This window comes from Cervus elaphus, chromosome X, assembly GCF_910594005.1.
Source record: "Cervus elaphus chromosome X, mCerEla1.1, whole genome shotgun sequence".
In the NCBI taxonomy this organism is placed as follows: domain Eukaryota; kingdom Metazoa; phylum Chordata; class Mammalia; order Artiodactyla; family Cervidae; genus Cervus; species Cervus elaphus.
Window position 1 is genome coordinate 100,593,452 of NC_057848.1, and position 17,733 is coordinate 100,611,184.

The 17,733-nt window shown below is 34.3% G+C and overlaps 1 protein-coding gene across 1 annotated transcript in view; it reads right to left on the bottom strand.

The window, feature by feature from the left end:
- The window catches only part of CYLC1 (cylicin 1), a 57,774-nt gene that overhangs the window by 23,810 nt on the left and 16,231 nt on the right, over positions 1-17,733 (bottom strand). Inside the window, exons 2-5 of the mRNA XM_043896473.1 lie at positions 13,928-13,981; positions 9,575-9,615; positions 7,938-8,056; positions 4,914-6,668 (exon numbers count right to left, since the gene is read on the bottom strand). Coding sequence (XP_043752408.1) covers positions 4,914-6,668; positions 7,938-8,056; positions 9,575-9,615; positions 13,928-13,981 — 1,969 coding nt within the window. The remainder of the gene's footprint in view (positions 1-4,913; positions 6,669-7,937; positions 8,057-9,574; positions 9,616-13,927; positions 13,982-17,733) is intronic.

Sequence of the window (17,733 nt, forward strand, 5' to 3'; positions counted from 1 at the left end):
GCCAAAATCAAGATTGCCAGGGGAAATATCAATAACCTCAGATATGCAGATGACACCACACTTATGGCAGAAAGTGAAGAGGAACTAAGAGCCTCTTGATGAAATTGAGAGAGTGAAAAAGCTGGCTTAAAAGTCAACATTCAAAAAAAGATGATCATGGCATTAGGTCCCATCACTTCATGGCAAACAGATGGGGAAACAATGGAAACAGTGACAGACTTTATTTTCTTCGGCTCCAAAATCACTGAAGATGGTGACTGCAGCATGAAATTAAAAGACCCTTGCACCTTGGAAGAAAATCTATGACCATCCTAGACATCATATTAAAAAGCAGAGACATTACTTTGTCAACAAATGTCCATATAGTCAAAGCTATGTTTTTTTCAGTAGTCATGTAGGGATGTGAGAGTTGGACCATAAAGAAAGCTGAGCACCAAAGAAGTGATGCTTTTGCACTGTGGTGTTGGAGAAGACTCGTGAGTATCCCTTGGACTGAAAGGAGATCAAATCAGTTTTCCTAAAGGAAATCAGTCCTGAATATTCATTGGAAGAAATGATGTTGAAGTTGAAGCTCCAATATTTTGGCCACCTGATGTGAAGAACTGACTCATTAGAAAAGACCCTGATGCTGGGATAGATAGAAAGCAGGAAGAGAAGGGGATGACCGAGAATTAGATGGTTGGGTTGCATTACCAACTCAATGGACATGAGTTTGAGCAAGCTCTGGGAGTGGGTGATGGACAAAGACCCCATGGACTGGCTTGCTGCCATCCATGAATCACAAAGAGTTGGACATGACTAAGCAATTGAACAGATCTGATGGACATGTACAAGTGATTTTCTTTGCTGTACACTGGAAACCAACAACATTGTAAATTAACTATACTCCAGTAAAAATTAAAAAAAATAATAATAAAATATTGTGTGATATCATATGCAGAAAATTTAGAAAGAAAAACAAAATTGAATTACAGAGAACAGATTGGTTGTTGTCAGATGTGGGGAGGGTGGGCGGTGGACAAAACGGTTCAAAGGAGTTAACAAGTACAAACTTGCAGCTATAAAAAAAATGTCATGGAAATATAATGTAAAGGAGGGCAACTACAGTTAATAATACTGTATGCATATTTGACAATGTTAATAGAATACTTTTTAAAATTTTTCATCACACAAAAATAGTTTGTAGCTGTGCACAGTGATAGAGTTGAATATGCTATTGTCATGATTATTTCTAAATATATAAAAATATCAAATCTTATGTTGTAGACATGAAACTAAAATATCAGTGTATGCCAATTATATCTAAATAAAAAATAGAAAAAAATTAGAATGGAAAACAAACACTCTAAACTTAGTTTTCTACTTCCATTAAATGGAACAAAAATAATTCTTCATTCAATCTTGAGGAGCATGCCAATCTTCACAAGCATAATTTCAATGTGAATTATTTTAATACAGGAATAATGTTGACCCTGAAACAAGGTACTAGCCTTATTTATGTGCTGCTATAAGAATCAGAAGGACTCTGGTGGGAGGACTAAGGACATGGTTTTTCAAGCTCATACAAAAAAAGACTTAAGAATCATTAACTCTATCTAATCATTAATTTCCCACACAAAAGTGAGGTTATATATATTTTCTATTCAGATGTCAATTTAGAATGTAACTTGCACTATTGTGACTTCTTTCCTTCTAAAATGTCTTATTTGTTCATTTTAGTCTAATGTTGCTAGAAAAGAAATACTTAGGAAAATGGATGTCAGATATGATATGATCTGCAGCTCCTTTAGAGATGTCAAATTCTTAACCAATCAAATATAGGCCAGGTGACACTTTTTGAACTGTGGATACAGAAATGAAGAAAAAAAAAAAAAGATCAGGTTCACTGTTGCATGGAGCCTAAATTCTAATGGTTAATGTAACTAGCAAACAAATGAATAAACATAACATTTTATATTAAGATACATAATTCTATGAAGGGGTTTCCCTGGTGGCTCAGTGGTAAAGAATCCACCTGCTGATGCAAGTGTGGGTTTGATCTCTGGGTGGAGAAGGCCCCTTGGAAAATGAAATGGCAATCCACTCCAGTATTCTTGCCTGGGAAGTCCAATGGACAGAGGAATTTGGTGGACTATAGCCCCATAGGGTTGAAAAAAAGTCAAACATGATGTAGCAACTGAACAACAACAACAATAGAAATATTCTATGAAGAAAAATAAAGTAGGATTCTGGGTTAGAAGAGTAACTGGACAGTTGTTGTGGGAGGGGATAACATAAGATATAGTAAATCAGGGAAGGCTTCTCCAAAATGATAATATTTAAGTTGAAAAAACAAATGATGAAAAGGACTAGTCATGCAAAAACTGGGGAGAAGAATTCCAAGCAGACGGAACAGTATATGCAAAAGCTTGCCAAGAGAGCAATCTTAATGTATATGAGAAGCAAAAATACCCTAGTTTGGGTAGGTCAAAAAATAAAATGGGAAACTGGTTCAAGATGAGGGTAGAAAATAGATAGAGGCTGGATAATGTAAGCATTGAAAGCCAGGGTAAGAAGTCTGAGTTTATTATGAATGTAATGGGAAACCATTAGTGTTTTAAGCAGTGGACAGTAGAGGCAGCAAGACTCTTGCAGTACTTCAGCAAAGATTATGATGAATATTGGGACTATTTAGGTAGTAGTAATTGAGATGGAAGAAGTGGACTGATTCAGGATATATTTTGGACGTAAGGTATACAAGTTTTAGTGATTGATCACATATGAGGGATGAGGTAAAGAGCAGAATCATAGATGATACCCAGATTTTAAAAGATTAAATGGGTGGATGGCAGTGCCATTTACTAAGATGGAGAATATTGGGAAGGACTAGGTTTTGAGATGGGTTAAGAGTGTTATTCATATATGTTAAATTTGAGATGTCCAGTAGACTACACTGAAACTTCCAAGTGGTGTTTAGAACTTGGAACTCATTGGAAAGACCAAAGTTGGCTATATTACATTTGCAGTTATCAATACGTAAATGACATTTAAAACTATTGAATTGGATGAACTCACCAAAGGAGAATTTTAGAGAGAAGGTCCAGGACCAAGACTTAGATCATTCTAACGTTAAAGGTGAGGAAGCGTAAGATATAATAAAGGGGGTGAAAAGCTTCCAGTAAGTAGAAAGAACAGGATGGGATAGACTCAAGTAAAGTAAGTATTTTTTAAAAGAAGAAGAGGTTGGTTTAAATGCTGCTGGATTATAGAATAACATGAGGAGAGAAGAGAGCTCAGTATGTGTGGCTACAAGAAGGTATTTGGTAATCCTGAAAAGAGCACTTTTAGTAAAGTGGTAGGGATGGAAGAGCCTGATTACATGGTAGCTATACAAATTTAAGCTTATTACAGTGATGGTATGAATATATGCAAGGCCAGAACATATCCTGAAAGTTTTTTTTTTTTTTACAATTAAAATTAATCCTCAGATTCAAGGATTTTGTAGTATTACTTTCTTGTATTTTACATATTTTTCATAAAAACTGCTTTTGTAAAAGAGTTCAGCTTTTCGAGGGTCTCTTTTCTCAATTACCTTAAAATTATACACCAATTAGAGGGTGGCGGCGGAAAAAAAAATTATACACCAATATATTTTCATTCCTTACAAATTTTGTTGCTTTACTGGTTATCTGCCCCGTTGACTTAGACTGAGCCCTAAACAATGGGGTCATTAATCAGCTTTGTCACAAAGCAGACATTTTGAGTCTGCCAGGAGAAAAATGGACTTAAAATCAGCCTTTTTGAAAGAGATAATAGGGATTCACTCATCTCTCCCACAAATGTAAAATATGTGAAGAACAAATGGAAGTCAATACAAAAAGTTTTATTATAAATAAACCAAGGATAGAAAAAAAACTTGGAATACAAGGTAAAGTGAGATTCCCACCATTCATAAGAGGAAATGGAAGCCCTTTGAGATATAAGAACAAGAATAGGGGGACAGAGAGGAAGAGGAGAAAGGGTGGGGGAAAATTAATTAAATATAAGGTCAAGACCCAGACATACCTACAGATGTTCTGAAGTTAGCAGGACAGACAGCATGAGACCTACCATGCTGAGAATAGTCAATTAACACTGTGGAAAAGCAGAGGAAACACAGACTGATGCCCAGAAACAATGCAAATGAATCACACCTCAACTAAAAATCAGAGAGCCAACAAGGGAGGACAAGAATGGGAAGAGCAGACCTTCCATCCAAAGTGAAATGTGTAACTAAGCTTCCCTTTACAGCCAGGTTTTAAAGGAAGGGGGATTGAAAGGGAGATCCTCTGTAGGAGAAAAATAGAAAACTTTAAATTTACAGATCCAAAGAGATTGGATCAACCTTGAAAATACTGTTTCCCACCGCTGATTATCAGTACTAGTGACAACTCATAAAGATACTGTTAAAAAATTAAATAATTAAATATGCTTTTTTGCATATCTGAATCCTAGTATATTTCTATCTTGCTGTATCTGAATTTGGTTGAGCTTTTACCATATTCAGCACTTCCTAGGAAATGTCTTTATATACTACTAAAATATGCCCCTTAGAAATTTTAGCTATTTTCCTTTCTGTTCTTTCATAAGTATAGGGCAGTTAACCACATCTGTAATATGATCCTTTTTACAAATAATTATAAATAATTTCTTAAATACCAAGCCAGTTCTCTCTGCTCCAGTCTAAATACTATTCTTAACTTTTTGACATTTGCTTTGCATCCCTTTTGGGTCCTATGGAAGTACTCTATCTTTTCTCATCTGTGAGTCTCAAACTTGTCAATATTCCAGTAAAAGAGAACTAATCTTCAGAGAAAATATGAATTCAAAATTTAAAATATATCTTTCATTTTTAATCAAATTTTCTCTAAAAAATAAAACAGGAGCAAACATACCAAAGGAGCGTATCTTGGCTTTGGAGGTGGAGGAGGCATCTGGCACCGACAGAGACGTTTGACTCTAGGTGATGGCAATAAAGGCTCACAAGGAGGTAGTGGTGCTCTTTCTCTTGATGGAGGAACTCTACCTGTACCTATTTTTTTTCCTTTTTCTTTGAATGTAGTCCTCCGGGATGGCATTTTGATTCCTCTTTTTAGTTCCACTGCATCCTTCTTTGAATCTGTAGATGTGGCATCTGATTCATCAACTCTCTTTTTAGGCCCAGGTTTAAATAGAGACTCTTCAGATTCAGCATCTGAACTTTTGAACATTTCAGTCTTCTTTAGGTCTCTTTTGGAAGACACATCAGATTCAGCATCACTAGACTCTGTGTCCTTCTTTGCACTCTTTTTGGCATCTTTCTTTGATTCTCGTTTAACCTTCTTTGACTCCCAGTCAGACTCAGTTTCAGTAGACTCTTCAGATTTCATTGCAGACTTCTTTTTGTCATCTTTCTTTAAATCTTTCTTATCTTTCTTTGAATCTTTTCCACCCTTTTTTGCATCCCCTTCAGATTCAGAATCAGCATCAGTAGACACAGCATCCTTCTTGGCATCCTTTTTCTTATCATCTTTCTTTGAATCTTTCTTGCCCTTTTTTGAATCTTTCTTTTCATCCTTTGAGTCTCCAGATTCTGCATCGGTAGACTCTGCATCTTTCTTGGCATCCTTTTTCTTATCATCCTTCTTTGAATCTTTCTTGCCCTTTTTCGAATCTTTCTTTGCATCCTTTGAGTCTCCAGATTCTGCATCAGTAGACTCTGCATCTTTCTTGGCATCCTTTTTCTTATCATCTTTCTTATCATCTTTCTTGCCCTTTTTCGAATCTTTCTTTGCATCCTTTGAGTCTCCAGATTCTGCATCAGATGCAGCATCCTTCTTGGCATCCTTTTTCTTGTCATCTTTCTTTGACTCTTTCTTGCCTTTCTTTGCATCTTTTGAGTCTCCAGATTCTGCATCAGTAGACTCTGCATCCTTCTTTGCATCCTTCTTGGTGTCTTTAGCTGCACCCTTCTTATCTTTCTTTGCATCTTTCTTTGCATCTTTTGAATCTACAGATTCAGCATCAGAGCCCTTCCCCTTTGCATCTTTTTTTGCATCCTTCTTTGTGGGCTTCTTTGAATTATTCTGTGAATAATTCTTTAACCACATATCAAATTCCATGGATTCAGCATCTGACTCCCCTAAATGCATCATTAAACCCACATTTGAACTATTTTTTGAGAAAGTCTCTGATATGGCATCAGAATTATTATTTGAGCTCTTAGAGTACTTCTTTGTACTTATGGATTCAAAATCCATCTCCTTGGAATCTTTTGAATATCTCTTATCTTTTTTTGGATGCTTTATTGAAACTTGTATAGAATCTTTGGATTCTGGGTTTGCTTCTGATTTGGACTTTAACTTCTTATATAGTTGACTTTCATGTGATGATTTTGATGGAGTTTTATCTGCTTTACTTCCTCTTTTAGGTTTCTCATCTATTTCATGTGGGCCTGTGTCTTTCTTGGAAATTTTCTTCAAAGTTGTTCCTTTTTTGTCATCTTTGCACTTTTTAGATTCTGCCTTTTTAGAATGGGTTATATGTCTGAATGAGGCCTGTCTCCTGATGGTTAAATTAATAGATGGACTTTGAATTTTTTTCCTTAAAGAATGCCTTATCCATATATGAGCTGGCTTCTGAAGTTCATCTACATTTCTTTTGTCATGTCTCTGAAAAAAATGGTTTGAATAGTGATAAGTTTTTTAATGAGTTTTATCTTTTTTATATTGAAACAAATAGTCTAGCTTTTCGATGACCATCTATTTAGATTGTGTCTTGTTTCTTTTTCAACATTCTCTGTGTGTTTGTATGTGTATGTGAAAAAATTCCACTTTAGAAATAAAATGAATTTAAGAGGAACCTCAGAATATCCTCAGTGATTCATATTAGGATAAGAAGGGGTCCACAATGATTCATGACATTTCAGGACCTGGCCTCACAATAGATAATAAATTCCTTTAGAACTCTTACATGGGAGAGATATTTTGAAACATTTTGCATACCCTTCTGCCCCAAAATAGATAAAAAAATAAGCTGATACTCTTGAAGTTTGTCATGATAATTCTTATGATAGTTTACAATTCTGTAGGCTTCAGGGTTAGCCTGATTTCTACATCTACTTTCAAGATTTTCTTACCAAATTGAAAACCTAAGATCTCTGCTGTGAAGCACTGCTGAAAACAAATACATAAAATAAAACAAGTGTCTTATCTGCATTAATTAGTGTAGCAGTAGCGTATTATTATAATTATATATATATTTTTACTTCTGTCCAAACATTTGTCAAGGCTGGTTGTCATAGTGACCACATAGACTAATTTTACATTTACTTCTTATATTTCTTCCATTGTTATATGGAATGAAAGGAAGACCATGAAGAGAAGCATGAAACTTGGATCTCTATAGATGTAAATAAATGGCCCTTGAATAAATGCATTGACTATAGCTCTGCTTTGGGAGATGCTTTTAAAACATATTTTGCTATCACTATGGGTGACCTCTGTAAGCTAACTTTTCTTTTGGTTAGTTGAAAGGATAACTCCACTTTATAAAAAAAAAAAATAGAAAACTTGAATCTCCAAGTATCTGGTATTTGAATTCTAGATTAAAGAAAATGTAAAGGCCCTGAAACCTCAAGATTGGCTCCTATTCTAAGACTCAAATTTTACATGCTTTTGCAGCTGGCAAACATTTCCTGAGAGATCCCACCAGTTTCAGTATTAGATTCTCCAGCTTACCTAGCCTATGAGCTTTAAAATGCCTTTGAAATGGAGAAACACATATAAGTTCAATCAGAAACAGCTGGAGACAATCTGCTATACAGGAAATTATACACCTAAAATATTTGCCTCCTAAAGGTATCAAAATTCAAATTATTTTATTTGTATGTATGTATTGTAACATTATATTTAATTAAAAATGATCTTGTCAATACTCACAGGAGCTGTGATTTGTATTTCTGAAGGTCTTAATCTCTTTTTTCCACCTGGCTGGGATGGTTTGGGAAATGCTATAGTGAAATATTGTTGATTCCATAATTTTTTGCTTGATTCAATGACTGAAATGAGAGAGGATAACAAACAATTTTGCAGCTAATAGCCAGACTTTCATCAGTCCTGAAATATTCCTGAGCAAGGAATATAGTTTAATTTAAACTAAATTATAACTCAAAATACAGTCCCCCGGCCTAGAGTTTGTAGTTTATTTGCATGCCAGTTAAGGGAAAATAAAAATCGATTATTTCATTTAGAACCAAATTAAGTTTAAAATGACATTTGTAATTTTACTTTCTAGATTAAACCAACATATGCACTACCCTGTGTAAAATAGATAGCTAATGGGAAGCTCCTGTATAACACAGGGAGCTCAGCTCAGTGCTCTGTGATGACAGAAGGGGTGGGATGGGGGAGTGGAAGGGAGGCTCAATAGGGAGGAGATGTATGAATATTTATAGCTGATTCATGTTGCTGTGCAGCAGAAACTAACAAAACATTGTAAAGCAGTTATCCTCCAATTTAAAATATAATGAAAATAATAGTTACAGTAATACAACCAAACAATAGGAATGGAAAATAAAGAAACTGTTTCCTTCCAAACATCTCCATTATCTCCACTACCTTCATGTCATTTTGTTCAGATTGCAGAGCATATGACTTCTTCTATAGTCCCCATAATAGCTATTAACAGAGCGTCAGTTGAAAGTCTCAATTGATTAAGTGTTTATGTTACTTCTCCTCTGTCCTCAATGACATCCCAAGCCATAAAAATTAGGGCCACAGGCCCAAATGCTACATTCAGTTCTGACACTCTTATTTAAAGAAGGGGCATGCACACATTTGAGGGCATCCAGAATAGAGTGATCAGGAGGATCAAGCTATCTGGAAGCTATCAAAAGTAGAAAAGTGGGATAGTCTAGATAGTTCTTCTGGAGATTAACAAGAGATGTGATCATTATACTCAAATATTTAAAGAGCTGTTACATAAAAGAGTAGTAGTAATAGTAGTAATAAGATAGCTGCAACTGCCAACATATATATAGCACTTGCTATATGCTGGACTGTGTTTTAAGCACTTTATATATATCAACTCTTAGTCATTGCAACACTTTGAATTAGTTAATATAATTTATGATTGACTCCATTTTACAGATGTAGAAAAATAAAGCACCTAGAGAGGTTAAATTACTTGCCCCCAAATCATAAATTTAGCAGAAGAGTTAAGATTCAAGCACAGATAGTTTGGCTCCAGAGTCCATGCTCTTAATTACAATGTCAGAGACTTCTCTGCTTCCTGAGGGAATAACTAGAATCAATGGATAAAAGTTGTAGCATTGCAGGTGAATTTCAACTCAATATATTAAGAAATTTCCTAAAGTTTTAGCTGTTCAACACATGAACTGTCAACTTTCTTCTTTCTGACTACAGGAATACTTTAAACACACAGACACACATACCAATATTCATGCTTCTCTTAGATTTTAACAAAAACTCAAGGATTTTTTATGCTTTATCACATTGAATGGAAGACATTAGTCATTTTCCCTAAAATTATTTTCAAATATAATTTAAATTCTTACTTGGTATGGAATTATCATATGTTTTGATGTTTATTTCTTGCCTGTTTAAAAAAGAAAATGTTTTAATTGAATTTGTACTATGTCTAATAATAATAATAATAATGACTATTATTACTAAGATGCCTTTAATAGTAATGCTGTCAGAAATCTGATGTGTTCTCTGAATTCCGTTATCTAAGACTCTCTACCTGTAATCCACAATTACCTTCCTCTAAATCAAGTTATAGATGTATATGACTGTATTTCTCATCAGAAACTTGAATAAAAATAGACTATAGATCAAAACTGAAATAAAAACACTCCAATTAAAGTAAATAAATTAATTTTAAAAACTTGGTAAATAGAAGGAAATATAATCTTATGCACATATCTAAATAAACTTACTAATGACAAATTTAACTTAGTAAAAAAATCCACTAATTTGAAAAATTCTATAACATGTAAAATATCTTATTTAATTATATAGAGCAATAAATAGAATTAGTTCCCCTGCAATTTTCTAATGAAAACATCTAAATCAGTATGAACCATATATCTTCTAAATTCACTACATAAATTTTGAAGACAACCTACCACTTTTTAATATTTTTAGTACTTAAATTAAATTAAAACACTAATGATGTGTGAGAGGGGAACATATAACTGTTGATCTGTATTTTGAGTTGCTCCTACACATGGGAAAATTGGTCCATGGTATTTTCCATTTGGAAAGTACTCATTTAATTTTGTAATGATTGTGTTGTCTATCGAATATACACGTGTATAATTTGTTTTTGATTTTAAATTTTTTATCTTTTTAAAATTGTATTTTATTTAAGTATTGCTTCCTTATTAATTAGCAGGAACAGTAGAATGTGACCATTGCTAATTCTGAGATTGTACTTCTGTGTGCTAAGTCACTTCGGTTGTGTCAAACTCTTTGCAACCCAGAGTCTCGATGTGGCTTGATCAAGTCTATTTAAAAACTCTCACAGGTTATTTGGACACTCAGTTCTAGTTATGAATCACACTCAGTTCTATGTATGAATTAATGGTCTTGAAAAAGAAAACTTCATAGATTTCTGAAATAGTCCAAGCTTGTGATGTTTGCTTTTTCAAAAAAAAAAAAAATAGATCAATGGTCTATTCATCTGTATTGAAACCACATTTATTCTATAGCATAGCTAGAAGGTTAAATGGCCTGGGATCCTGGAAATTGTATAGTTTAAAAGTTAGAAATGCTGGCTGGATCACTGCCTTCACATTCTGGGAAAAATACTTTGCACCTGTATTGATTTTGACTTCTTTGCTACAGTCTAAAGTAATCCTTTTCAAACTTTCTTTTGAACACGATTCAATATAGATGATGTGTGGATAGTTCAAATTCTACTGTAACAATATACCTTATAAATTATGCATTAAGATAGAAAATTTTAAGAGATGAAATAAAATACATAAATTGAAGCTGTAATACCCTGTTCACACATTCCAACTGATTATCTTGCATGTGCATCTCATTTTGGAAAACACTAGAAAAGGCAATCAAGAAACAATGAGAAATGGGAAAAGAGTCAAATATCACAACATGTCTACCTTGTATATGGGCTTCCTAAGTGGTATAGAACCTGCCTGCCAATTCAAGACATGAAAGAGATGTGGGTTTGATCTCTGGGTTGGGAAGATTTTTGCCAGTATTTTTGCCTGGAGAATTCCATGGATAGAGGAGCCTTGCAAGCTATGGCCCATAGGGTCACAAAGAGTTGGACACTACTAAAGTGACTTAGCACACACTGCCTTGTATACAAGTGGCCTCAGTCTCAAATCATTAGGGCTTTAATATAGTTAAAATCCTGAGAATTTTTATTCATTTCAAAGAGTACATTTTAGTGCAATAAATGATTGTGTGCATACAGTTTTGTTACATAGGTGATCTGAACCTATATTTTGAAATAAAGGGGAAAATTAGTGACAGAAGTCAGAAGAGAATGGAAGGAATATTTAGTTCTTTTTTTATTTTTTATTTAGTTCTAAAAAGAAAAAAAAAAAACCCTGACAATTTAAGAATTTTATCACAGCACAAATATTTTTCAAAAGTGAGTGTGAAATAAAAACATTGTTTTTATATTAAAATAAAAAAAATTGTGAAAGTTGTATAGCTAGCAGAAAGTACTAAAACAAATGCAAGTAAGAATTCTTAGGTTAAAAAAAAAAGAATTCTTGAGGTAGAAGGAAATGACCTAAGATAATACATACTTAAGATAAAATAAAGAGCATAAGAGAGCACATATTTGGGTGCAGAACATGAATATTAAGTATTTACACATAATAATGATAATCTGGTGAGTTTAAAATAAAAATTATAAATTTAAACACAAAATTTATAGTGGTAATAAAGATTGGTGAAATAATTGGAGTTAAGGTGTTATAAGAAGCTTGATTCTCTGGGAGTTGTAAAGATACTAATTTGTTATATACCTCTATAAATTAAAACATAACCACTAAAGAATAATGAAAAGTGTATAAATAAAATAATAGAGAAGGAAATGCAATTAAAATGTTTGATTAATATAAGGGAAAGCAATAAAGGATAAATGAACAAAAACATGGGACAAATAATAAAACTAAAATGATAGATATAAATCCAAACATAAAGCGGTTACATTAAAAGCAAATGGACTGGGGACTTCCCTGGTGTGCATTGAGTAAGAATTTGTCTGCCAAAGCAGGAGACGCAGGTTTGATCCCTGGTCTGGGAAGTTTCCACATGCTGCAGAACAACTAAGCCTGCGAGCCTCAACTGCTGAGTTTGTTTGCCACAACTACTGAAGCCTGTGAACCTAGATCCTGTGCTCTGTAACGAGAAGCTACTGCAGTGAGAAGCTCATGCCTAACAAGAGTAGCTCCCGCTCACCACAGCTAGAGAAATGCCTGCAAGCAGCAACAATGCAGTGAATTCTTTACCCTCTGAGCCACCAGGGAAACCCAAGAATACTGGAGTGGGTAACCTGTCCCTTCTCCAGGGGATCTTCCTGACCCAGGAATCAAACCAGAGTCTCCTGCATTGTAGGCAGATTCTTTACCAACTGAGCTACCAGGGAAGGTCAAGAAAGACCCAGTGCTGCCAAAAATAAATAAATAAATAATAAACTTTAAAAAAGCAAATGGACTAAAATCAACAAGTTATATAGTTTTTCTGCGTAACATTGGGCCTATAATTAACAATACTGTGTTTTACACTTAAAAATTTGGTGAGTAGTCCTCATGTTTAATTTTCTTACCACAGAAAAGTATATGGACTAAGTGCACCACTTAAACCATGAATTTGTCACTGGATTATAATAAATAAACCTAAAATGTAAGAGAACATGATGTTTTATTGTTTGTTTCTTTTTTTAACGGTAAAGGGATACACTGTGTACCTTAATGGATAATAAGCTCATGGAGCTAAACTAATGTCAAAGTTAAATTTAAGATACATAAAAATAAATAGGAATATTTTATAATGGTAAAGGGGTTAATCCAACAGAAAGATGTAATAATTCTAAATAGGCATGTACCCACTGACATAGCTCTAAAAACCATAAAACTATAATTTATAAAAGAAAAAGTAATGTGCAAACTGACAATTATAGTTGGGAACTTTAGCATATTTATTTAAATGATTAATAGAACAAGAGGAAAAGAATATAGAGTAGAGATATAGAAAAGTTGACAAAACTTGGCAAAATATAAAGACATTACACCAAATAACTGCACAATACTATACATTTCTTTCAAGTTCACATGGAACATTTAACAAAAGTGACCATAGACTAGGCAACAAGCAAATCTCAAGTATCAAAGTACTAAATCATATGGCATATGTTTGCTACTTACAGTTGAATAAAGCTAGAAGTCAACAATAAAAACTAAAAAAAAATACCTAAACAATTGGAAATTAAAAATACAATCTATGGATCAAAGAATAAATTACAATGGAAGCTAGAAAATATTTTTAAAACCTTTTGAATAGCATAAGGTAAATACAGTATTGAAATATTTGTGGGATGTAAAAACCTATTTAAAACTTTATAATTTTAAATTTGTAAATTAGAAAAGAAGAATAGCTGAAAAGTCAATGCTTTAAGTATCTAGTTTAAGAAGCTAAAAACAGAACAGCAAAATAAAGTCAACATATATAAGAGGAAAAAATAATAAAATTATCATCAGAAAGAAATTAAAGAAGCAAAAGTTTTATGCTAATATATTCAAAATTTAGATGAAATAGGCAAATTCCTTTAAAAAGAAAACATATCAAATCTGAAACAAGGGTTAAGTAGAAAATATGGATTACTGTTGTATACTAAAGACATTGTTTGATCATTAAAAACTTACCTACATAGAGAATTCCAGGTGTAGATGTCTTCATTGATTAAGTCTCCCAAACACCTAAGGAAGAGAAAGTAACAATTATTCAAAAAATCTTCCAAAGAACAGAAAAAGAAGGACTTATCAATTTATTCTATGAAAATAACATAACCTTGATACCAAAATCTGATGAAGTCATTAATAGAAAAACATCACAGACTTATATCCCTCATAAATATAAATACCCCAGTCCTTAAACATTCAATCTAATTCAATACGTAGAAAGGATACTCTATCACAATCAAACAGGATTTAATTCAGGTTAGTTTAACATTTGAAATTCACCACATTAACACATCAAAATAAAGAAGGGAAAATTATATGAACATTTCAATATGCAGTCTAACAAATTCATGGTAAAATTTTAGCAAATAAAAATTGGAAAGAAACTTCCTTAACCTGATAAAGGATATTTACAGAAAACTAGAGAAAATACGAATACTCAGTGCTGAAGCATCAGAAACATTCCCCTTAAGCTCAGGAACAACAAAAGGATATCTGCTAGCACAACTTCAATGTAATATTTTACTGGACGTTCTAGCTAGTGCAATAAGACAAGAAAAAATATAAACAAAACGTCTAAGAATAGGGGAAAAAAGAAATAAAACTGTTAGTATTTACAGACAGCATGTATATGTAGAAAATCCATAATACCTATAGACACACAATTAGAATTAATAAGCTAATTTAACAAAATAGATATAAGATTAAATGTGAAAATCAATTATATTTATATATACAACAAAGCAAGTAGAAAATATTTTAATAATACAATTTGTCAGTTCAGTTCAATCACTCAGCTGTGTCCGACTCCTTGTGACCCATGGACTGTAGCACGCCAGGCTTCCCTGTTCCTCACAAACTCGCAGAACTTGCTCAAATTCAGGTCCATCAAGTCAGTGATACCATCCAACCATCTCATTCTCTGTTGTCACCTTCTCATCCCACCTTCAACCTTTCCCAGCATTAGAGTTCTTTCCAATGAGTCAGTTCTTCACATCAGGTGGCCAAAGTATTGGGGCTTCAGCTTCAGCATCATTCTTTCCAATGAATATCAGGACTGATTTATTTATGACTGACTGGTTTGATCTGTTTACAGTTCAAGACTCTCAAGAGTCTTCTCCAAGACCACAGTTCAAAAGTATCAATTCTTTGGCATTCAGCTTCCTTTATAGTCCAACTCTCACATCCACACGTGACTACTGGAAAAACCATAGCTTTGACTAGATGCACTTTTTATGCAAAGTAATGTCTTTGGTTTTTCATATGCTGTCTAGGTTGGTCATAGCTTTTCTTCCAAGGAGCAAGTGTATTTTAATTTCATGGCTGCAGCCACCAGTTGCAGTAACTTTAGAGCCGAAGAAAAATAAAGTCTATCATTGTTTCCATTGTTTCTCCATCTGTTTGCCATGGAGTGATGGGACTGGATCCTAGGATCTTAGTTTTTTTAATGTTGAGTTTTTTTTTTTCCTCCTCTTCCATTTTTTAAAAATTTATTTATTTATTATTTTACTTTACAATGTTGTATTGGCTTTGCCATACATTGACTTGAATCCTCCATGGGTGTACATATGTTCCCCATCCTGAACCCCCTTTCCACCTCCCTCCCTGTTGAGTTTTAAGCCAGCTTTTTCACCCTTCCACTTTCCTCAAGAAGCTTTTTGGTTCCTCTTTACTTTCTGCCACAAGGGTGGGGTCATCTATGTATCTGAAGTTATTGATATTTCTCCTAGCAACCTTGACTCCAGCTTGTGCTTCATTCAGCCTGATATTGCACATGATGCACTCTGCATCATGACATGTGGTCTCATCACTTCATGGCAAGTAGATGAGGAAACAGTGAAAACAGTGACAGACTTTATTTTTTTGGGCTCCAAAATCACTGCTGATGGTGACTGCAGCTATGAAATTAAAAGAAGCTTGCTCCTTGGAAGAAAATGTATGATCAACCTAGACAGCATATTAAAAAGCAGAGACATTACTTTGCCAACAAAGACCTGTCTAGTCAAAGCTATGGCTCTCCAGTAGTCATGTATGTATGTGAGAGTTGGACTATAAAGAAGACAGAGCACCAAGAATTGATGCTTTTGAACTGCGGTGTTGGGGAAGACTCTTGAGAGTCCCTTGGACTGCAAGGAGATCCAAACAGTCCATCCTAAAGGAGATCAGTCATGGGTGTTCATTGGAAGGACTGATGCTGAAGCTGAAACGCCAATACTTTGGCTACCTGATGCGAAGAACTGACTTATTTGAAAAGACTCTGATGCTGGGAAAGGTTGAAGGCAGGAGGAAAAGGGGACGACCAAGGATGAGATGGTTGGATGGCATCACCGACTCAATGCATATGAGTTTGAGTAAACACCAGGAGTTGGTGATGGACAGGAAGGCCTGGTGTGATGCAGTTCATGGGGTCACAAAGAGTCGGGCACGACTGAGGGACTGATCTGAACTGAACTCTGCATATATGTTAAATAAGCAGTGTGACAATATACAGCCTTGATGTACTCCTTTCCCAATTTGGAACCAGTCTGTTGTTCCATGTCCAGTTCTAACTGTTGCTTCTTGACCTTCATACAGATTTCTCAGGAGGCATGTAAGGTGGTCTGGTATTCCCACCTCTTGAAAAATTTTCCACAGTTTGTTGTGATCTACACAGTCAAAGACTTTGGCATAATCAATAAAGCAGAAGTAGATGTTTTTATGAAACTCTCTTGCTTTTTCTATGATCCAACGGATGTTGACAATTTGATCTCTGGTTCCTATGCCTTTTTAAATTTCTGCTTGAACATCTGGAAATTCTTGGTTCACGTACTGTTGAAGCCTGAATGGAGAATTCTGAGCATTATTTGCTAGCACGTGGAATGAGTACAATTGTGTGGTAGTTTGAACATTCTTTGGCATTTCCCTTCTTTGGGATTGAAATGAAAACTAAACTTTTCCAGTCCTTTGACCACTGCTGAATTTTCCAAATTTGCTGGCATACTGAGTGCAGCACTTTAACAACATCATCTCTTAGGATTTGAAATAGCTCAACTAGAATGCCATCACCTCCACTAGTTTTGTTCATAGGGATGCTTCTTAAAGCTTATTTCACTTCACATTCCAGGATGTCTAGCTCTAGGTGAGTGATCATACAATCGTGGTTATCTAGGTCATGAAGATATTTTTTTTGTATAGTTCTTCTGTGGATTCTTTCCACCTCTTCTTAATATCTTCTGCTTCTGTTAGGTCCATGCCGCTTCTGTCCTTTATTGTGACTATCTTCGAGTGAAATGTTCCCTTGGTATCTCTAATTTTTTTGAAGAGATCTCTAGCCTTTCTCATTCTACTGTTTTCTTCTGTTTCTTTGCATTGATCATTGAGGAAGTCTTTATTATCTTTCCTTACTATTCTTTGGAACTCTGAGTTCAAATAGAAATATCTTTCCTTTTCTCCTTTGCCTTTAGCTCCTCTTCTTTTCACAGCTATTTGTAGGGCCTCCTCAGACAACTATTTTGCCTTTTTTGCATTTATTTTTCTTGAGGATGACCTTGATCACTATCTCCTGTACAATGTCATGAACCTCTATCCGTAATTCTTCAGGCACTCTGTCTATCAGATCTAATTCTTTGAATCTATTTGTCACTTCCAGTGTATAATCGTAAGGGATTTGATTTAGGTCATACCTGCATGTGGTTTTAAGCATTTTGTACTTATGTTAATGACATATAGTATAAGTACAAAATACTCAAAATAAATTCGAAAATATATGTGCAATGCCTCTACACTGAAGG